This window comes from Carcharodon carcharias, chromosome 39 (assembly GCF_017639515.1).
Source record: "Carcharodon carcharias isolate sCarCar2 chromosome 39, sCarCar2.pri, whole genome shotgun sequence".
Lineage (NCBI taxonomy): Eukaryota > Metazoa > Chordata > Chondrichthyes > Lamniformes > Lamnidae > Carcharodon > Carcharodon carcharias.
In genome coordinates, this window is record NC_054505.1 from 527,527 (window position 1) to 546,070 (window position 18,544).

An 18,544-nucleotide genomic window follows, 5' to 3' on the forward strand; every position below is an offset into this window, starting at 1 on the left:
GACACTTTGCGACCTCCGAGGGTGGTGACAGTTGCTATATAAATGAAAACGGTTGACGTTGCAAATTGCGCAACATGCCACTTGTGAATCCGTAAATTTCCATCGCGGGTTCATGCCAGGGTACATCCACGGTCAGGGTTTTCCCCCTCTCGCTCCCCATCAGCCAATGAGTTCGAGATGGCCCGCAACTCTCTGCGGGGGAGGGGTAGCCGTTGATCAGGAACTGAACTGGGACCAGCCATATAAATACTGTGGCTACAAGAGCAGGTCAGAGGCTGGGAATCCTGCGGAGAGTCACTCACCTCCTGACTCCCCCAAAGCCTGTCCACCATCTACAAGGCACAAGTCAGGAGTGTGATGGGATACTCCCCACTTGCCTGGATGAGTGCAGCTCCCACAACACTCAAGAAGCTCAACACCGTCCAGGACAAAGCAGCCCCGCTTGATCGGCACCCCACCCACAAACATTCACTCCCTCCACCACCAACGCACAGTAGCAGCAGTGTGTGTACCATCTACAAAATGCACTGCAGCAACTCACCAAGGCTCCTTCAACAGCACCTTCCAAACCCACGACCACTACCATCTAGAAGGACAAGGGCAGCAGACACATGGGAACACCACAACCTGGAAGTTCCCCTCCAAACCACACACCCATCCTGACTTGGAAAGATATCGGCTGTTCCTTCACTGTCGCTGGGTCAAAATCCTGGAACTTGCTCCCTAACAGCGCCGTGGGTGTACCTACACCACAGGGACAAAATCCTGGAACTCCCTCCCTAACAGCGCCGTGGGTGTACCTACACCACACAGACAAAATCCTGGAACTCCTTCCCTAACAGCACTGTAGGTGTACCTACACCACACGGACAAGATCCTGGAACTCCCTCCCTAACAGCGCCATGGGTGTACTTACACCACACGGACAAAATCCTGGAACTCCCTCCCTAACAGCGCCGTGGGTGTACCTACAACACACGGACAAAATCCTGGAACTCCCTCCCTAACAGCGCCGTGGGTGTACTTACACCACACGGACAAAATCCTGGAACTCCCTCCCTAACAGCGCCGTGGGTGTACCTACACCACATGGACAAAATCCTGGAACTCCCTCCCTAACAGCAAGAAGGCAGCTCACCACCACCTTCTCAAGGGACAATTAGGGATGGGCAATAAATGCTGGGCCCGGCCAACGAAGCCCACATCCCCATGAATGAATATACTTAAAAAAAGGAGAGAAGTATGTCCTCAAATCCCCGCTATTGCTCCCGCAGAATATTTCAAATCTCTGCTCCCGCCATTCATTGAAGCTGCTCCCTCCTTTCTGATCGATCGCGCACCATCATAATTCTCCGCGTCACGGTGAAATCATCGTTCTGTCCTCACAGAGAGGCCACACGCCACGTTTTCCGACTGTTCCTGGCGGAAGCAGCCTCCCTAGGTCGGCTGCCAAAGGCGGGGAACTGTGGAGGGAAAGAGAACGGGGAGGAGGGTGAGAGATTTGCAGCCGGACAGGGGAGGGAGGGGGATTAATCGGGCCGCTCGTTCAAAGGGCTGGCACGCTTACAAATGGGCTGAATGGCCTCCTCCTGGGGATGTCCTCCGATCCTCTTCGCTTTAAACCGGGGATGTTCGATCAGGTTACAGTCCGGTCACTTCAGTAAGCGGTGTGTTCACACTCTCGCCACTCCATTACCGAGCACAACATGTTTGTTTCTGTGAGTAAAGTGTAATTATTCAGCAGTGTTGTTGGGTTTCTTGACGACGCAGTGTGGTCTATCCATCCCGCGTGACAGACGCAGCGGTGAGGGTTCGGGTACTCAGTGGGGGGGAGGGGGGGAAGGGCGGGGGAACAGGAGGAGGCCATTCGGCCCTGAGAACCTGTCCCGCCTTTCAGCGAGAGCTTGACTAATGTGTGACCCAACTCCACACGCACGCCTCTGACCCCAGGTCCCTCAACGTAGGAAGGCTGACATCGATCCGGGAGGGTAAAGGTCTGGGTTTAATGTCTCGTCCCGAAAGACGGCACCTCCGACAGTGCAGCACTCCCTCAGTACTGGCACCGGGGGGAGTGTCAAGCCTGGATTATGGAGCTCAAATCCTAGAGTATATACATCTCCCTCCGATAGCGCAGCACTCCCTCAGTACTGGCACCAGTCTCCGTCTCCCTCGGTTAGACCACACCCAGAGCACCGTGCACAGTTCCGGTCTCCGTGTCCCTCGGTTAGACCACACTGGGAGCACCGTGCACAGTTCTGGTCACCGTATCCCTCGGTTAGACCACACTGGGAGCACCGTGCACAGTTCCGGTACCCATATCCCCCTCAGTTAGACCACACTGGGAGCACCGTGCACAGTTCCGGTCTCCGTATCCCCCTCGGTTAGACCACACTCGGAGCACCGTGCACAGTTCCGGTCTCCGTATCCCTCGGTTAGACCACACTCGGAGCACCGTGCACAGTTCCGGTCTCCGTATCCCTTGGTTAGACCACACTCAGAGCACCGTGCACAGTTCCGGTCTCCGTATCCCCCTCGGTTAGACCACACTGGGAGCACCGTGCACAGTTCAGGTCTCCGTATCCCTCGGTTAGACCACACTCAGAGCACCGTGCACAGTTCTGGTCTCCGTATCCCTCGGTTAGACCACACTGGGAGCACCGTGCACAGTTCCGGTCTCCGTACCCCTTGGTTAGACCACACTGGGAGCACCGTGCACAGTTCCGGTCTCCGTATCCCTCGGTTAGACCACACTGGGAGCACCGTGCACAGTTCCGGTCTCCGTAGTATAAAAATGAAATGGAGACACTGGAGAAGGTGCAGTAAACATTCATGAGGAACGATATCGGAACCGAGAGGTGATAAATATCGGGAAAAGCTGAACAGGCCGGGGCTCTTTACTCTGGGAAAGAGAAGGATGAGGGGGGAGCTGACCCAATCGAGATCTTTAAGATGAGGAAAGGGGTTTCGATCGGGCCGATGTAGAGAAGATGTTTCCCTCTTCAGGGTGAGAGCAGAGCTGGGGGGGGGGAGCAATGGGGGGTGAAGGAAAGGGCACCGATATGAGAGAGTGACTGATAAATCCAATAGGGGTGGGGGTGGGAATATTCAGGAGATACTTCATTCCCCAGCGAGCGGGGGCAAAGTGGAACTTGCTCCCATGGGGAGGGTCCCAAAGGGAATGGCAGAGATACGTTCGGGGGAGGGAGGGGAAGGGGTAGAAGGATATGGGGAAGGGGGTGAGATGAAGTGGGGGGGGGGGGGCGCTGGGAGGAGGAGGCTTTCGGGGAGCTGGGGACACCACAGCACAGAGCAGATGGACCGAACGGCCAGGTGCTGTTGTTTGAGAAACGCTCAGTGTCTGGTGCCGGGGGTGCAGAGAGATCACACAAGAGAACGAGCAGCAGCGTTTACAGATTCCTTTAATATTAACGGAGCAAATCGCACACACACAGAGACATCAGAGACGTCAGCATCTCCCGGTCGCTGAGCCTCAAAAGCTAAAGGTTTTCCGTTCATGCAAACCTCCCTCAGTTTTTCCACAAGAGTGGAAAACAATGACAAGTGGACACTGTCCCCATCAAACACTCCCAGGACAGGTACAGCACGGGGTTAGATACAGAGTAAATCTCCCTCCACACTGTCCCCGTCAAACACTCCCAGGACAGGTACAGCACGGGGTTAGATACAGAGTAAATCTCCCTCTACACTGTCCCCATCAAACACTCCCAGGACAGGTACAGCACGGGGTTAGATACAGAGTAAATCTCCCTCTACACTGTCCTCATCAAATACTCCCAGGACAGGTACAGCACGGGGTTAGATACAGAGTAAATCTCCCTCTACACCGTCCCCATCAAACACTCCCAGGACAGGTACAGCACGGGGTTAGATACAGAGTAAATCTCCCTCTACACTGTCCCCATCAAACACTCCCAGGACAGGTACAGCACGGGGTTAGATACAGAGTAAATCTCCCTCTACACTGTCCCCATCAAACACTCACAGGACAGGTACAGCACGGGGTTAGATACAGAGTAAATCTCCCTCTACACCGTCCCCATCAAACACTCCCAGGACAGTTACAGCACGGGGTTAGATACAGAGTAAATCTCCCTCTACACCGTCCCCATCAAACACTCCCAGGACAGGTACAACACGGGGTTAGATACAGAGTAAATCTCCCTCTACACCGTCCTCATCAAACACTCCCAGGACAGGTACAGCACGGGGTTAGATACAGAGTAAATCTCCCTCTACACTGTCCCCATCAAACACTCCCAGGACAGGTACAACACGGGGTTAGATACAGAGTAAAGCTCCCTCCACACTGTCCCCATCAAACACTCCCAGGACAGATTGGGAATGGGGAGGAAGTAGGGGACAGGCAAAGCAAGAGTGAGAGAAAGAGGGAGAGAGACAGAAAGGGAGGGACAGAGAAAGAAACAGAAGAGAAGGAGAAAGAGATAAGGAGAGAGAGAGGGAGAGAGAGATAAGGAGAAAGAGACATACAGAAAGTCAGACAGGGACAGAAAGTCAGAGAATGAGGTATAGAGAGGGAGAGAGAGATACGGGGAGAGAGAGAGGGACAGAGAGAGAGCTAGGGGAAGGGAGAGATAAGGAGGAGACAGAGAAAGGCAGACAGAGACAAGAGATACAGAGCGAGACAGAGAGAGAGAGAGAGAGAAAGAGAGAGAGACAGAGAGAGAGGGATGGAGACAGAGACAGACAGAGAGCGAGGGATAGAAACAGAGAGAGGGATAGAGACAGAGCGAGACAGAGACAGAGAGAGAGAGACAGAGAGAGAGAAACAGAGAGAGGGATAGAGACAGGGAGAGAGAGACAGAGTGAGACAGAGATAGAGAGAGAGAGAGAGAGACAGAGAGAGAGGGATGGAGACAGAGAGAGAGGGACAGAGCGAGACAGAGATAGAGAGAGAAACAGAGAGAGAGAGAGACTGAGCGAGACAGAGATAGAGAGAGAAACAGAGAGAGAGAGAGACTGAGCGAGACAGAGATAGAGAGAGAGAGACAGAGAGAGAGAGAGACAGAGAGAGAGAGACAGAGAGGGATAGAGTCAGAGAGAGACAGAGCGAGAGAGCGTGCCTTTGGCAGCGAGCTGGGGTGCTGGAGATGAAGATGAACTCCCCGCCTGCTGCCCTGCACTCCTTCAACACGGAAAAGCAGGACAATTCTCACAAAGCGGGTCAAATTCGGGAAGCGTTGCCCGCCAGCTCTTTGGCGTGTGCGGGAGGCGTGAGCGGCGAGTCAGGGAATCCAGGAGCGGGCACACGGACACAGGGGCACACACCCAGGGGGGCGGGCAGTCCACAGAGACAGGCAGCAGGGTGCGCTTCTCATCACAGTCCCTTCAGCTCAGGCAACGCCCAGGGCTGAGCTGCCCTCCGCCGACGAGCCTGCACCTCCCTCTCTTTCAATACTGCATCACTCTGCCTCCCTCAGTCGAGCAGCTCACTGCTCGCGGTCGGTGCAATCGGGAGGGAGGTGAGCTGGCACTCCCATGGAAGCAGCAGCATTAGATTCCCCCGGCACGAGGCTCCAAACTTGTAAAGTCCATCGATTCCCTCGACGTACAGCACCAAAGTTATGAAGTCCAAAAATTTCCTCAGCTTAAAGTCCCTCGACTCCCTCAGTGTGAAGCTCCGCCTTGTAAAGTTTGTGGCAATCGTCGCAGTTCGGCCATTTTTCCGTTGGGGGGGCGGCGGAGGGGTGGGTCTGGGGGCTGCGCTGCAGGCCCCTTGGCTCGCTGGTGCACCCTGGTGGCAGGAACGAGGCGTCGTGACCTGACAAAGAAGCGGCGTGTTGACCCCCAGGCTCCCTCAGTAAGTACGAAGAGACACGGGGCAGCATTGGATACGTCCGTCAGGGCCCAGAGTTTGTTGGCTGGCCGCGCCAGCTCCGTCTCTCCCGCTCACCGGCCATGCAGGGAATGGAAGGCGACCGGTTATTGATTCTGAAGTGGTCCCGAGGGGACGGTCCCACGACTGTAGCGGCTGAACTCCTCAGCCTGAAGCTCCAGACTTGTAAAGTTCGCAACTCCCTTCGGTGTGAAGCTCCAGGCTTGTAAAGTTGGTGGAGATCGTTGCGGTTAGTCCATGTTCCCACGAGAGTTGGGGGAGGCGTGGGGGGAAGCAGGGGTTGCATGGGGTGGCTCTGTTGGTGCAGCCTGGTGCTGGGGATGAGGCATTGAGTGCAAAGCAGTGAACGGGCACCGGATGATGGGCATTCTTTGTGGGCGTTGGGGGTGGGATGGGTGGCGCGTGATTGGTGGAGAGGGGGGGTGTCTGCGCGTTGATGTCAAAATGGGTTTGAGTTGGCGCTTTGGTGGGGGGGGGACCGGCGGGAGGGCCACAGGCCCTCAGAAGGTCTGCACGAGCTGGACGGTGGGCAGCGCCTGCACGGTGTGGATGATCTGGATGGTGGGCAGGGTCTGGAGCCCCTGGACGGTGGCGGGCAAGGCTTGGAGGGCGGGGGCGGGCGCAGCAGGCGGGGCCGGCGGGGGCTGGGCTTCAGCAGCGTGGGTGCGCAGGTGGCGCTGAAGGTAGGAGGCCACGGCGAAGGACTTGGCGCAGACGGGGCAGACGTGGGGCCGCTGGGCCGAGTGGGTGCGGCGGTGGAGCAGCAGGTTGGAGGAGTGGGTGAAGGTCTTGCCGCACACGTCGCAGGAGTAGGGCCGCTCGCCCGTGTGGGTGCGCTGGTGCTGCCGCAGGTTGGAGGACTGCGCGAAGGCCTTGCCGCACAGCTGGCAGGGGTAGGGCCGGGCCCCCGTGTGGAGGTGCCGGTGCCGCGAGAGGCTGGAGGAGTTGCGGAAGGCCTTCCCGCACTCGGAGCAGGCGTAGGGCCGCTCCCCGGTGTGCTGGCGCAGGTGGTACTGGTAGTGCGAGGACCACTTGAAGGTCAGGCCGCACAGGGCGCAGCGGAAGACCCGGGCGCCGGTGTGGACCCGCTGGTGCACGGCCAGCAGCGAGGCCCGCTTGAAGGCCTTGCCGCACTCCGAGCACTTGTAGGGCCGCTCCCCGGTGTGGCCGCGCTGGTGGTAGCGGAGGCCCGAGGAGCCCTTGAAGGCCTTGCCGCAGTCGGCGCACTGGTAGGGGCGGCCGCGGTCGGGCGCCGGCTGGGGCGGGGCGGGGGAGGGGGCTGCCGGGGGAGGGGGGGCGGGAGGGGGGGGGCGGGGCGGCGCAGGTCACCTCGGCCTCGGCCTGCACCAGCCGCTGCTCGGCGGTGTGGCCGCGCTGGTGGGCCAGCAGGCCGGCCAGCTGGGCGAAGCTGCGGTCGCAGATGGCGCACTTGTAGGGCGTCTCGTCCCCGGGGCTGGGGGCCGGCGGGGGCAGCTGGCAGACGGCCTCCACCACCACCTCGCCCGCCACCGCCGGCGAGGCCTCCTCCTCGTCCCCCTCCCCCTCCCCCTCCCCCGCACCCCCCTCCTCCTCCTCGCCCCCCTCCCCCTCCTGGGCCGGATCCGGCTGGGGGACGCCCTCCTCGCCGGCGTGGCAGCGCAGGTGCCGCTGCAGGTAGGCCGGGGCGGCGAAGGACTTGGCGCAGAGCGGGCACCGGTGGGCCCGCTGGCTGGCGTGGGTGCGCCGGTGGAGCAGCAGGTTGGAGGAGTGGGTGAAGGCCCGGCCGCACTCCCCGCAGCGGTAGGGCCGCTCCCCCGAGTGGGTGCGCTGGTGCTGCCGCAGGTTGGCCGACTGCGCGAAGGCCTTGCCGCACAGCTGGCAGGGGTAGGGCCGGGCCCCCGTGTGGACCCGCCGGTGCCGGGAGAGGCTGGAGGAGTTGCGGAAGGCCTTCCCGCACTCGGAGCAGGCGTAGGGCCGCTCCCCGGTGTGCTGGCGCAGGTGGTACTGGTAGTGCGAGGACCACTTGAAGGTCAGGCCGCACAGGGCGCAGCGGAAGGCCCTCCGCCCGGTGTGGACGCTCTGGTGCACGGCCAGCAGCGAGGCCCGCTTGAAGGCCTTGCCGCACTCCGAGCACTTGTAGGGCCTCTCCCCGGTGTGGCCGCGCTGGTGGTACAGCAGCGCCGATGAGCCCTTGAAGGCCTTGCCGCACTCCGAGCACTTGTAGGGCCTCTCCCCGGTGTGGCTGCGCTGGTGGTGCGCAAGCCGCGACGACCACTTGAAGCTCTTGCCGCACTCCAGGCACTGGTAGGCCTGCCCGCTCGGCGGGCCGCGGCTCCCGACCGAAGCTTCGCTCTCAGCCATCCTCCGCCCCCCCCCACCCCCCCCCCCCCCCCCCCACCACCGATCAGGTCCGGTAGGCCCCGGGTCAGCCCTGCAGAGGAGACAAAAGATAAGAGAGAAAAAAAAAAGAACACTTGTCAATTTGGCCAATGGCAACGACGCCAAGCTCACTACCGCCAACTTCCAGCCCCGCTCCTGATTGGCTCCGGGCCCCATCTTCCTCAAGGCCCCACTGGTCATGCCAACCCTGCTGACAATGCTCCTGATGGGCCCAAGGCCTAACTTCCCAATGGACCCATGTCAATTTGCCCACCCACTTCCAAAGCCACATCTGACAGGGCTCTGACCCCTGACTTCCCAACTGGCCAAATTCGCCTACGTCAATTTGACCGCCCGTCCCCAAAGCCCTTTCCGATTGGCTCGGCGCTCTAAGTTCCCAACAGTCAGACTGGACGAGGTTGACCGCGCCAAGCTTGCGTCCTCCCTTCCGGCCCCACGTTCGAGGGGCCGTAGGCCCCCAACTCGCGGAGAGACACGATTGGCCAGTGGGCGACCTCTGCCACCAACCTGCAAACACGTGTCACCCATTCCACACCACCTCCCCCTCCACCACCACCACAACCCCCCCCCCACCAATTGATCCTCCGTTTCACACCCTGGCGGGTCCCCACTCCTGCACAAGTAGGAGGCCAAGGGGGCTGGGATGGGGAGAGAGGTCAAAGGTCAACCGCCAATTTGGCAAACAGTGGGGGAACCGAACCGTTTCTTTCGGCTGCCCTCTTTGCACAGCCCATCCCAAATCCGTGTCAGTGGGTCCCCCAAAATGGAGCGGAGGTGGCAAAATGGCCGACCCGTTGCCCGCTTTCCCTTCCCCTTTGGCTAACACACTTGCGGGTTTGGGGGTAGAAACATATAAATATATGTTTAAATGTGGGTGGCTGCACCTTGGTGATATTTGCTTGGGGTGTGGGGGGAGGGCAGTTGACATTTTTTGGGCATGTCCAAAGCGGTGGACTGTCCCTTTAAGAGGGAGACACCCCCCCCCCCCCCTCCCCCTCCCCCCACCCACCGCTTCCCCACCCCCCCACCCCACTTCCTGGACCCCCCCCTGGACCAATCAGCTGCAGACCTCAGCCGCGCTCTCAGCCGTCTCCCGGCAACCGGGGGGGGGGGTGGTTCCGGACGCGCGGCTCCCCAACGGTCGACGATTCGAATTCCAACGGTTTCCCGAGGCCCAACGGCCGCCGCTCGAGCTCGAATAGCTGCGTCACGACCCCGCCCAAGCCCGCCGATGGAAGCGCGCACGAGCCGACCAGATCCCTTATTGGCCATCCGCCGCTGGAACCCGTACCCCATTGGTCGGGCCGCCCAAATGCCCCGCTCCGCCATTGGTCACTCGCCAGTCCCGCCCGATCGCGCACCGATTGGACGGTTCGCCCTGTTCCGTGATTGCTCAACCAACGTCGTTGTGCGCTCCGATTGGTCGGCGGCCCACACCAAACACCTCTTCGCCTTTTGATTTGTCCAAATGTATTCTCCGCCCATCTCGGCGCACCGTAAGAGGGGCGGAGCATACTCCCGTCCAATCAGCGGCCGGATTTAATGAGCGCCTTGGCTCGGCAGGGATCCCCGGGCTCCTTTGAAAGCCATCATGCCATTGGTCCATTTTATAGTTTTGGTTTAAAAGGCTCAAACTGCTTTTTTCTCACAAGTTCAAGCCGTTTGGGGAAGAGGGAGTCATTTATGTTCATTTCCACCCAGTAGCCGCATTGAGAGGGCAGGCGAAAGTGGTTTTTTTGGAGGGGGCGGTTCCTTGACATTTGACCCTTGGCCACACTATCCAGCAAAGGGGCCAAAAACTGGCCATAGCCATTTGCTTGGTCACTCTCCACCCCTCCAACTGCATGTCCAGAGACATTGAGCAGGGGGCAGGGGTGGTGGGTAGGTGGGAAACGGATCTGTTGTTGGCTTCCTCTGCCACAAAGCCAATCTCTGAGGTGCCAAGTTGACGTCCAAGATGGCAACCATGGCCTCACTCCAATGGCGCACGAATCAGCCAAATAAAAGGCAGACGGCCGATCTTCCTCCAGCATAATTTCCAAAATGTCTGAGCTCCTCCAATTCCCGGCCCCGTAAGCATCAGCAACCTCCTGGACCCGACACCATCATCACTCGGTGCTGATTCCCATCACTCCGCCATTAGCAACCGTGCTTTCATTTTCCTGGGGGGTGGTGGGAGCAGCTGAGCTCTGGAATTCCCACCCTAAATCGCTCCGACTCTATCCAGTTTTAATACTCTAGAATTTGAGCTCCACAATCCAGGTCGACACTCCCCCCGGTGCCAGTACTGAGGGAGTGCTGCACTGTTGGAGGTGCCGTCTTTCGGGACGAGACATTAAACCCAGGCCTTTACCCTCCCGGATCGATGTCAGCCTTCCCACATTGAGGGACCTGGGGTCAGAGGCGTGCGTGTGGAGTTGGGTCACACATCAGTCAAGCTCTCGCTGAAAGGCGGGACAGGTTCTCAGGGCCGAATGGCCTCCTCCTGTTCCCCCGCCCTTCCCCCCCTCCCCCCCACTGAGTACCCGAACCCTCACCGCTGCGTCTGTCACGCGGGATGGATAGACCACACTGCGTCGTCAAGAAACCCAACAACACTGCTGAATAATTATACTTTACTCACAGAAACAAACATGTTGTGCTCGGTAATGGAGCGGCGAGAGTGTGAACACACCGCTTACTGAAGTGACCGGACTGTAACCTGATCGAACATCCCCGGTTTAAAGCGAAGAGGATCGGAGGACATCTCCAGGAGGAGGCCATTCAGCCCATTTGTAAGCGTGCCAGCCCTTTGAACGAGCGGCCCGATTAATCCCCCTCCCTCCCCCCTACTTTCCTTTCCTCCCATCTCCCTGTAAATTTTTCCCCTTCGAGTATTTATCTAACTCCCCCTTTTGTTGAGAGTTTCTTTTGAATCTGCTCCCACCCTCCTTTCAGGCAGCGTCTTCCAAGTCACAAAAGATAACACTTGGTGAAAGAAACAGTCGTTCAGGATTGGCTAAAAGAAAGGAGACATGTGGAAGCTTTTCGTCTTGCACTCATCGGGACACTCCAAAAGAATACCCGTATCAACGGAAAACAACAATTTATACTTGATGTGAAGAGAGTGCTGCTTGGTTGGCAGGTGGACTCTGATTGGTAGGGGCGTTGCCATGGAGAATGCACCAGTGATGGTGATGGACGACTTGCCAACCAATCAGCACTTTCTTCACCCACTCAATCCGATTCAGGGTGGCGTGGAACTGGAGTCTATCCAGACAGGCAATGGGCGTGAGTTGGGGTACACCCAGGGTGGGATGTCAGTCCGTCACGGGCACACACACGGGGTACGGCGGGGGGCGGGGGGGGGGGGGGGGGGTGGGCATGGGAGAACAATTTTCAATTTGCCACGGCCAATCCACCTCCCAGTCTTTGGACGGCAGGAGGAAACCGGAGCGCCCGGTGGGAAGCTCACCCGGACACGGGGAGGAGGTGCAACCACCACACACAGACAGACAGACCGACAGACACCCGAGGTCACCCAAACCCGGGTCCCTGGAGCTGCGAGGCAGCAGCGCTAACCACCGCTCTCTTCACATGCAGTATAAATTGTTGTTTTATGCTCCTATTGGTATTCTTGCGGAGCATCCTGGTGAGTGCAAGACGAAAAGCTTCCACGTGTCTCTTTTTTTTTAATCAACCGTGCTTGATTATGTATTCACGTCCCAGGCTTTAGTGCGCAGGGTACACTTTCAAAGCTCACAGACGACAGGAAATTGGGAAAGATTTGTGAACGCTGAGGAGGTTTGTGCTAAACTCCGAGAAGATACAGCGAGATTGGTAGAACGGGCAGGCAAGCGGCAGACGAAGTTTAACGCAGGGAAGTGTGGAGGGATTAATTCCGGTCGGAGGAAGGCGGAGAGAGAGACAACATAACATAGAGGGAAAAAAACAAAAAAACTGCGGATGCTGGAAATCCAAAACAAAAACAGAATTACCTGGAAAAACTCAGCCGGTCTGGCAGCATCGGCGGAGAAGAAAAGAGTTGACGTTTCGAGTCCTCGTGACCCTTCGGCAGAACTGAATGAATCCAAGAAAGGGGTGAAACATAAGCTTATATTTCACCCCTTCCTTGGATTCACTCAGTTCTGTCGAAGGGTCACGAGGACTCGAAACGTCAACTCTTTTCTTCTCCGCCGATGCTGCCAGACCTGCTGAGTTTTTCCAGGTAATTCTGTTTTTGTTTTATAACATAGAGGGTACAATTCAGGGGTGCGGACAGGAACAGTGTATACTTTTCTGTAAAACAAATATAAACTAAATCACTAATTGAAAACCCCCCTCAGAGGGAGGCTCTAACCAACAATGAAAGTAGCAAAGGAAGCATCAATTAAATTAACATATGAGTTAAGAGCGTTGAGAGAGCGGGTAAATAAAGCAGACAGTATGCTGGGCTTTATTAATAGGGGCAGAGAGTACAAGAGCAGGGAGGGTGTGTTGAGCTGGTGTAAGACACAGGTTCAGCCTCAGCTGGGGTGTTGTGTCCAGTTCTGGGCTCCGCACTTTAGGAAGGATGTGAAGGGGTTGGAGACAGTGTGGAAAAGATTGACGAGAATGGTTCCAGGGATGAGGAACTTCAGTTCGCGGGGAGAGATTGGAGAAGTTGGGACTATTCTCCTTGCAGAAGAGAAGGTCGAGAGGAGATTCGATCGAGGTGTTCAAAAATGTGAGGGGTCCAGAACAGGGTGGAGAGGGAGAAACTGTTCCCATTGGCGGAAGGATGGAGAACCAGAGAGGACACAGATTTAAGGGGATTGGGAAAAGAAGCAATAGAGACAGGAGGAGAAACTTTTTCACCCAGCGAGTGGTTAGGATCTGGAACGCACTGTCTGAGAGTGTGGGGGAGACAGGGTCAATCGAGTGGTTAGGGTCTGGAACGCATTGTCTGAGAGTGTGGGGGAGACAGGGTCAATCAAGTGGTGAGGGTCTGGAACGCACTGTCTGAGAGTGTGGGGGAGACAGGGTCAATCGAGTGGTTAGGATCTGGAACGCACTGGGAGTGTGGGGGAGACAGGGTCAATCGAATGGTTAGGATCTGGAACGCACTGTCTGAGTGTGTGGGGGAGACAGGGTCAATCGAATGGTTAAGATCTGGAACGCACTGTCTGAGAGTGTGGGGGAGACAGGGTCAATCGAGGCATCCAGGAGGGAAGTGGATTGCTATCCAAAAAGGAAGAATGTGCTGGGAGAAGGCGGTAGGGGTGGGGGGGGGATTGCGTTGAGGCAAACTGCTCCTGAAGAGAACCAGTAGACACAATGGGCTGAATGGCCTCCATCTGTGTGGTCACCAGTCAATGACTGTAAGGACAGGAAGGAGGATCACACCTGCCAAGCACAGACACAAAACTTTGTCCCAGAAAAGGATCTTGACAACAAAGAGGGAGCAGGAATCTGGAGCTCATTCCCTCACCCCTCACCTGACTAAAAAAGGATTGCGAAAGCTGGGCAGTCAATGGGCTAATTAAGATCGACAGAGTTTTGTGGGGTTTACGGCTGAGGGTATGGAGGAGAGCCAGTGGAGTTACGATACTGAGCAGCCATGATTGGGTCACGTAGCTAATCCCCGATGGGCTGAATGGCCTCCTTCTGTCCGGAGCTCAAGATACACAAAAAAAAACATGAAGACATACTTCCCCTTGCTGGCTGGAATGAGGCTGAACGCCGGATCCCGTGACCAAGCCACCTCGGGGAATCTGTTGTGAACTCATTCCTCATTCCGTCCCTCGCTCACGCCCTCCAACCCCTCGAGCTTGTTGGGGGTGGAGGGGGGGGGCGGCGGCGTGGGTTGGGGTCACAAGTCCTTGGCGTACTCGATGCTGATGCTGGAGCAGAGACGAACTCCCACCCCTCCGCCCGGGCTGGGCTTGTACCCGTGCTTCTCGAAGAGGGCGATGGCGGCCCGGTTGACCAGGTCGACCCGGAGCGTGGCCCGCCGGTACCCGTGGGCGCGGGCCCAGTCCTCGAAGCGGGCCAGCAGGAAGGTGGCGACCCCCGACCTCCGGTGCCAGCGGCTCACCGCCAGGCGGCAGAGCTCCGCCGCCGGCGGGCCGGGGAGCCCCCCCGGCCTGGGGTCGAAGGCCGCGCAGCCGCAGACGTCCTCGCCGTCGTAGACGGCCACCCAGGGGCGGGCGCGGGGCGGCCGGGCCCGGCGGCGCAGGGCGAGCCGGAGCAGGGCGGCGGCGCACAAGACAGGGGCCAGGAGGGCGGCGACGAAGGAGCTGAGGGCGAAGCGGAGGGCGCTGCTGCCCACGGCCATCAGGAGCAAGGCTGCCGGGCGCGTCATGGCGTAGAGGAGCAGGCGGTTCTCCGTCTCCCTGGAACCATCCTGTCGAGAGAGCAGAAGGTCGGGGGAGGCGGGGGGGGGTGGGGGGGGGAGAGAGAGAGAGGGAGAGAGAGAGAAAGGAGTCACCGTCAGAATGAGTCCATACACACGCCAGCAGAAACGCGAGAGGAATGAACATGTGTTGGGGGGGTGGGGGGGGGGGGTGGAGGGCAAACGGGCCTCCTCCTGTTCCTGTGTAACAGGCTCAAGGGGCCGAATGGGCCTCCTCCTGTTCCTGTGTAACAGGCTCAAGAAGGGGCTGAATGGGCCTCCTCCTGTTCCTGTGTAACAGGCTCGAGATGGGCTGAATGGGCCTCCTCCTGTTCCTGTGTAACAGGCTCGAGAAGGGGCTGAATGGGCCTCCTCCTGTTCCTGTGTAACAGGCTCGAGAAGGGGCTGAATGGGCCTCCTCCTGTTCCTGTGTAACAGGCTCGAGAAGGGGCTGAATAGGCCTCCTCCTGTTCCTGTGTAACAGGCTCAAGGGGCCGAATGGGCCTCCTCCTGTTCCTGTGTAACAGGCTCGAGAAGGGGCTGAATGGGATCCTCCTGTTCCTGTGTAACAGGCTCGAGAAGGGGCTGAATGGGCCTCCTCCTGTTCCTGTGTAACAGGCTCGAGATGGGCTGAATGGGCCTCCTCCTGTTCCTGTGTAACAGGCTCGAGAAGGGGCTGAATAGGCCTCCTCCTGTTCCTGTGTAACAGGCTCAAGGGGCCGAATGGGCCTCCTCCTGTTCCTGTGTAACAGGCTCGAGAAGGGGCTGAATGGGATCCTCCTGTTCCTGTGTAACAGGCTCGAGATGGGCTGAATGGGATCCTCCTGTTCCTGTGTACCAGGCTCGAGATGGGTTGAATGGGATTCTCCTGTTCCTGTGTAACAGGCTTGAGGGGCTGAATGGGCCTCCTCCTGTTCCTGAGTAACATGCTCGAGAAGGGGGCGAACGGACCTCCTCCTGTTCCTGTGTAACAGGCTCAAGGGGCCGAATGGGCCTCCTCCTGTTCCTGTGTAACAGGCTCGAGAAGGGGCTGAATGGGCCTCCTCCTGTTCCTGTGTAACAGGCTCGAGATGGGCTGAATGGGATCCTCCTGTTCCTGTGTAACAGGCTCGAGAAGGGGCTGAATGGGATCCTCCTGTTCCTGTGTAACAGGCTCGAGAAGGGGCTGAATGGGATCCTCCTGTTCCTGTGTAACAGGCTTGAGGGGCTGAATGGGCCTCCTCCTGTTCCTGTGTAACAGGCTCAAGAAGAGGCTGAATGGGCCTCCTCCTGTTCCTGTGTAACAGGCTCGAGAAGGGGCTGAATGGGCCTCCTCCTGTTCCTGAGTAACAGGCTCGAGAAGGGGCTGAATGGGCCTCCTCCTATTCCTGTGTAACATGCTCGAGAAGGGGGCGAACGGACCTCCTCCTGTTCCTGTGTAACAGGCTCGAGAGGGGCTGAATGGGCCTCCTCCTGTTCCTGAGTAACATGCTCGAGAAGGGGGCGAACGGACCTCCTCCTGTTCCTGTGTAACAGGCTCGAGAAGGGGGCGAACAGGCCTCCTCCTGTTCCTGTGTAACAGGCTCGAGGTAGCTGAATGGGCCTCCTCCTGTTCCTGTGTAACAGGCTTGAGAAGGGGCTGAACGGGCCTCCTCCTGTTCCTGTGTAACAGGCTCAAGGGGCCGAATGGGCCTCCTCCTGTTCCTGTGTAACAGGCTCGAGAAGGGGCTGAATGGGCCTCCTCCTGTTCCTGTGTAACAGGCTCGAGATGGGCTGAATGGGATCCTCCTGTTCCTGTGTAACAGGCTCGAGAAGGGGCTGAATGGGATCCTCCTGTTCCTGTGTAACAGGCTCGAGAAGGGGCTGAATGAGCCTCCTCCTGTTCCTGTGTAACAGGCTTGAGGGGCTGAATGGGCCTCCTCCTGTTCCTGTGTAACAGGCTCAAGAAGAGGCTGAATGGGCCTCCTCCTGTTCCTGTGTAACAGGCTCGAGAAGGGGGCGAACGGACCTCCTCCTGTTCCTGTGTAACAGGCTCGAGAAGGGGCTGAAAGGGCCTCCTCCTGTTCCTGTGTAACAGGCTCGAGAAGGGGCCGAATGGGCCTCCTCCTATTCCTGTGTAACATGCTCGAGAAGGGGGCGAACGGACCTCCTCCTGTTCCTGTGTAACAGGCTCGAGAGGGGCTGAATGGGCCTCCTCCTGTTCCTGAGTAACATGCTCGAGAAGGGGGCGAACGGACCTCCTCCTGTTCCTGTGTAACAGGCTCGAGAGGGGCTGAATGGGCCTCCTCCTGTTCCTGTGTAACAGGCTCGAGAAGGGGGCGAACAGGCCTCCTCCTGTTCCTGTGTAACAGGCTCGAGGTAGCTGAATGGGCCTCCTCCTGTTCCTGTGTAACAGGCTTGAGAAGGGGCTGAACGGGCCTCCTCCTGTTCCTGTGTAACAGGCTCGAGGGGCTGAATGGGGCCTGTTCCTGTTCCTGTGTAACAGGATCGTGGGGGCTGAATGGGCCTCCTCCTGTTCCTGTGTAATAGGCTCGAGAAGGGGCTGAATGGGCCTCCTCCTGTTCCAGTGTAACAGGCTCGTGAAGGGGCTGAATGGGCCTCCTCCTGTTCCTGTGTAACAGGCTCGAGAAGGGGCTGAATGGGCCTCCTCCTGTTCCTGTTTAACAGGCTCGAGAAGGGGCTGAATGGGCCTCCTCCTGTTCCTGTGTAACAGGCTCGAGAAGGGGCTGAATCGGCCTCCTCCTGTTCCTGTGTAAGAGGCTTGAGAAGGGGCTGAATGGGCCTCCTCCTGTTCCTGTGTAACAGGCTCGAGAAGGGGCTGAAAGGGCCTCCTCTTGTTCCTTAATCGAAGTAAGCTGAGACAATTCACTCCTGCTTGGACCGACGCCAGGAATCTCACTAACCTTCAGCATCTCCATGACAATCTCCGTCTCCGTCTCCAGCATTTCCCGAAATTTCAATTTACTGTGCTCCATAGGAGGCATCTCGGTAGCAGCAGAGGGCAAGTGGCAGACAGAGGCCGGAGAGGGGAGAGCATCAGTCTGCAGCAGCAGAGAGAAGTATATCAGGGCTGGAAACCATCAGAGCTTCAAGCACAAAACAGAGATAACCACAGTGAGTTACCAGCTGGGATCTAATCGACAGGCTCAGGCTGGTTTATATATAGAATAACAGATACCCGGGACTGATTTCCAGGCTGGAATCCAATCGAGGGGCTCAGGCTGGTTTATATATAGAATAAGAGATACCCGGGAGTGAGTTACAGACTGGAACCTAATCGAGGGGTTTGGGGTGGTTTATATATAGAATAAGAGATACCCGGGAGTGAGTTACAGACTGGAACCTAATCGAGGGGTTTGGGGTGGTTTATATATAGAATAACAGACACCCGGGAGTGAGTTACAGACTGGAATCTAATCAAGGGGTTCCGGCTGGTTTATAGAAAGAATACCAGATACCCGGGAATGAGTGACAGACTTGAATCGAATCGAGGGGCTTGGGGTGGTTTATATATAGGATAACAGATACCCGGGAGTGAGTTACAGATGGGAATCTAATCGAGGGGTTCGGTGTGGTTTATATATAAAATAACAGATACTCAGGAGTGAGTTACAGACTGGAAACTAATCGAGGTGTTCGGGGTGGTTTATATATAGAATAACAGATACCCGGGACTGATTTCCAGGCTGGAATCCAATCGAGGGGCTCAGGCTGGTTTATATATAGAATAAGAGATACCCGGGAGTGAGTTACAGACTGGAACCTAATCGAGGGGTTTGGGGTGGTTTATATATAGAATAAGAGATACCCGGGAGTGAGTTACAGACTGGAACCTAATCGAGGGGTTTGGGGTGGTTTATATATAGAATAACAGACACCCGGGAGTGAGTTACAGACTGGAATCTAATCAAGGGGTTCCGGCTGGTTTATAGAAAGAATACCAGATACCCGGGAATGAG

The 18,544-nt window shown here is 57.4% G+C and overlaps 1 protein-coding gene and 1 pseudogene across 1 annotated transcript; both read right to left on the reverse strand.

Annotated features, from left to right (window-relative positions):
• Nucleotides 1-4,973: 4,973 nt before the first annotated feature.
• On the reverse strand, nt 4,974-9,533 carry LOC121273114 (annotated as a pseudogene).
• Nucleotides 9,534-13,360: 3,827 nt separating this feature from the next.
• On the reverse strand, nt 13,361-17,669 carry nat14 (N-acetyltransferase 14 (GCN5-related, putative)). The gene is made up of 2 exons (XM_041180079.1): nt 17,489-17,669; nt 13,361-14,618 (listed from the first exon to the last, which is right to left on the reverse strand). The coding sequence occupies exons 1-2, from the start codon at nt 17,567-17,569 to the stop codon at nt 14,085-14,087; spliced, it is 615 nt and encodes a 204-aa protein (XP_041036013.1). The 5' UTR covers nt 17,570-17,669; the 3' UTR covers nt 13,361-14,084.
• Between the last annotated feature and the right edge of the window lie 875 nt (nt 17,670-18,544).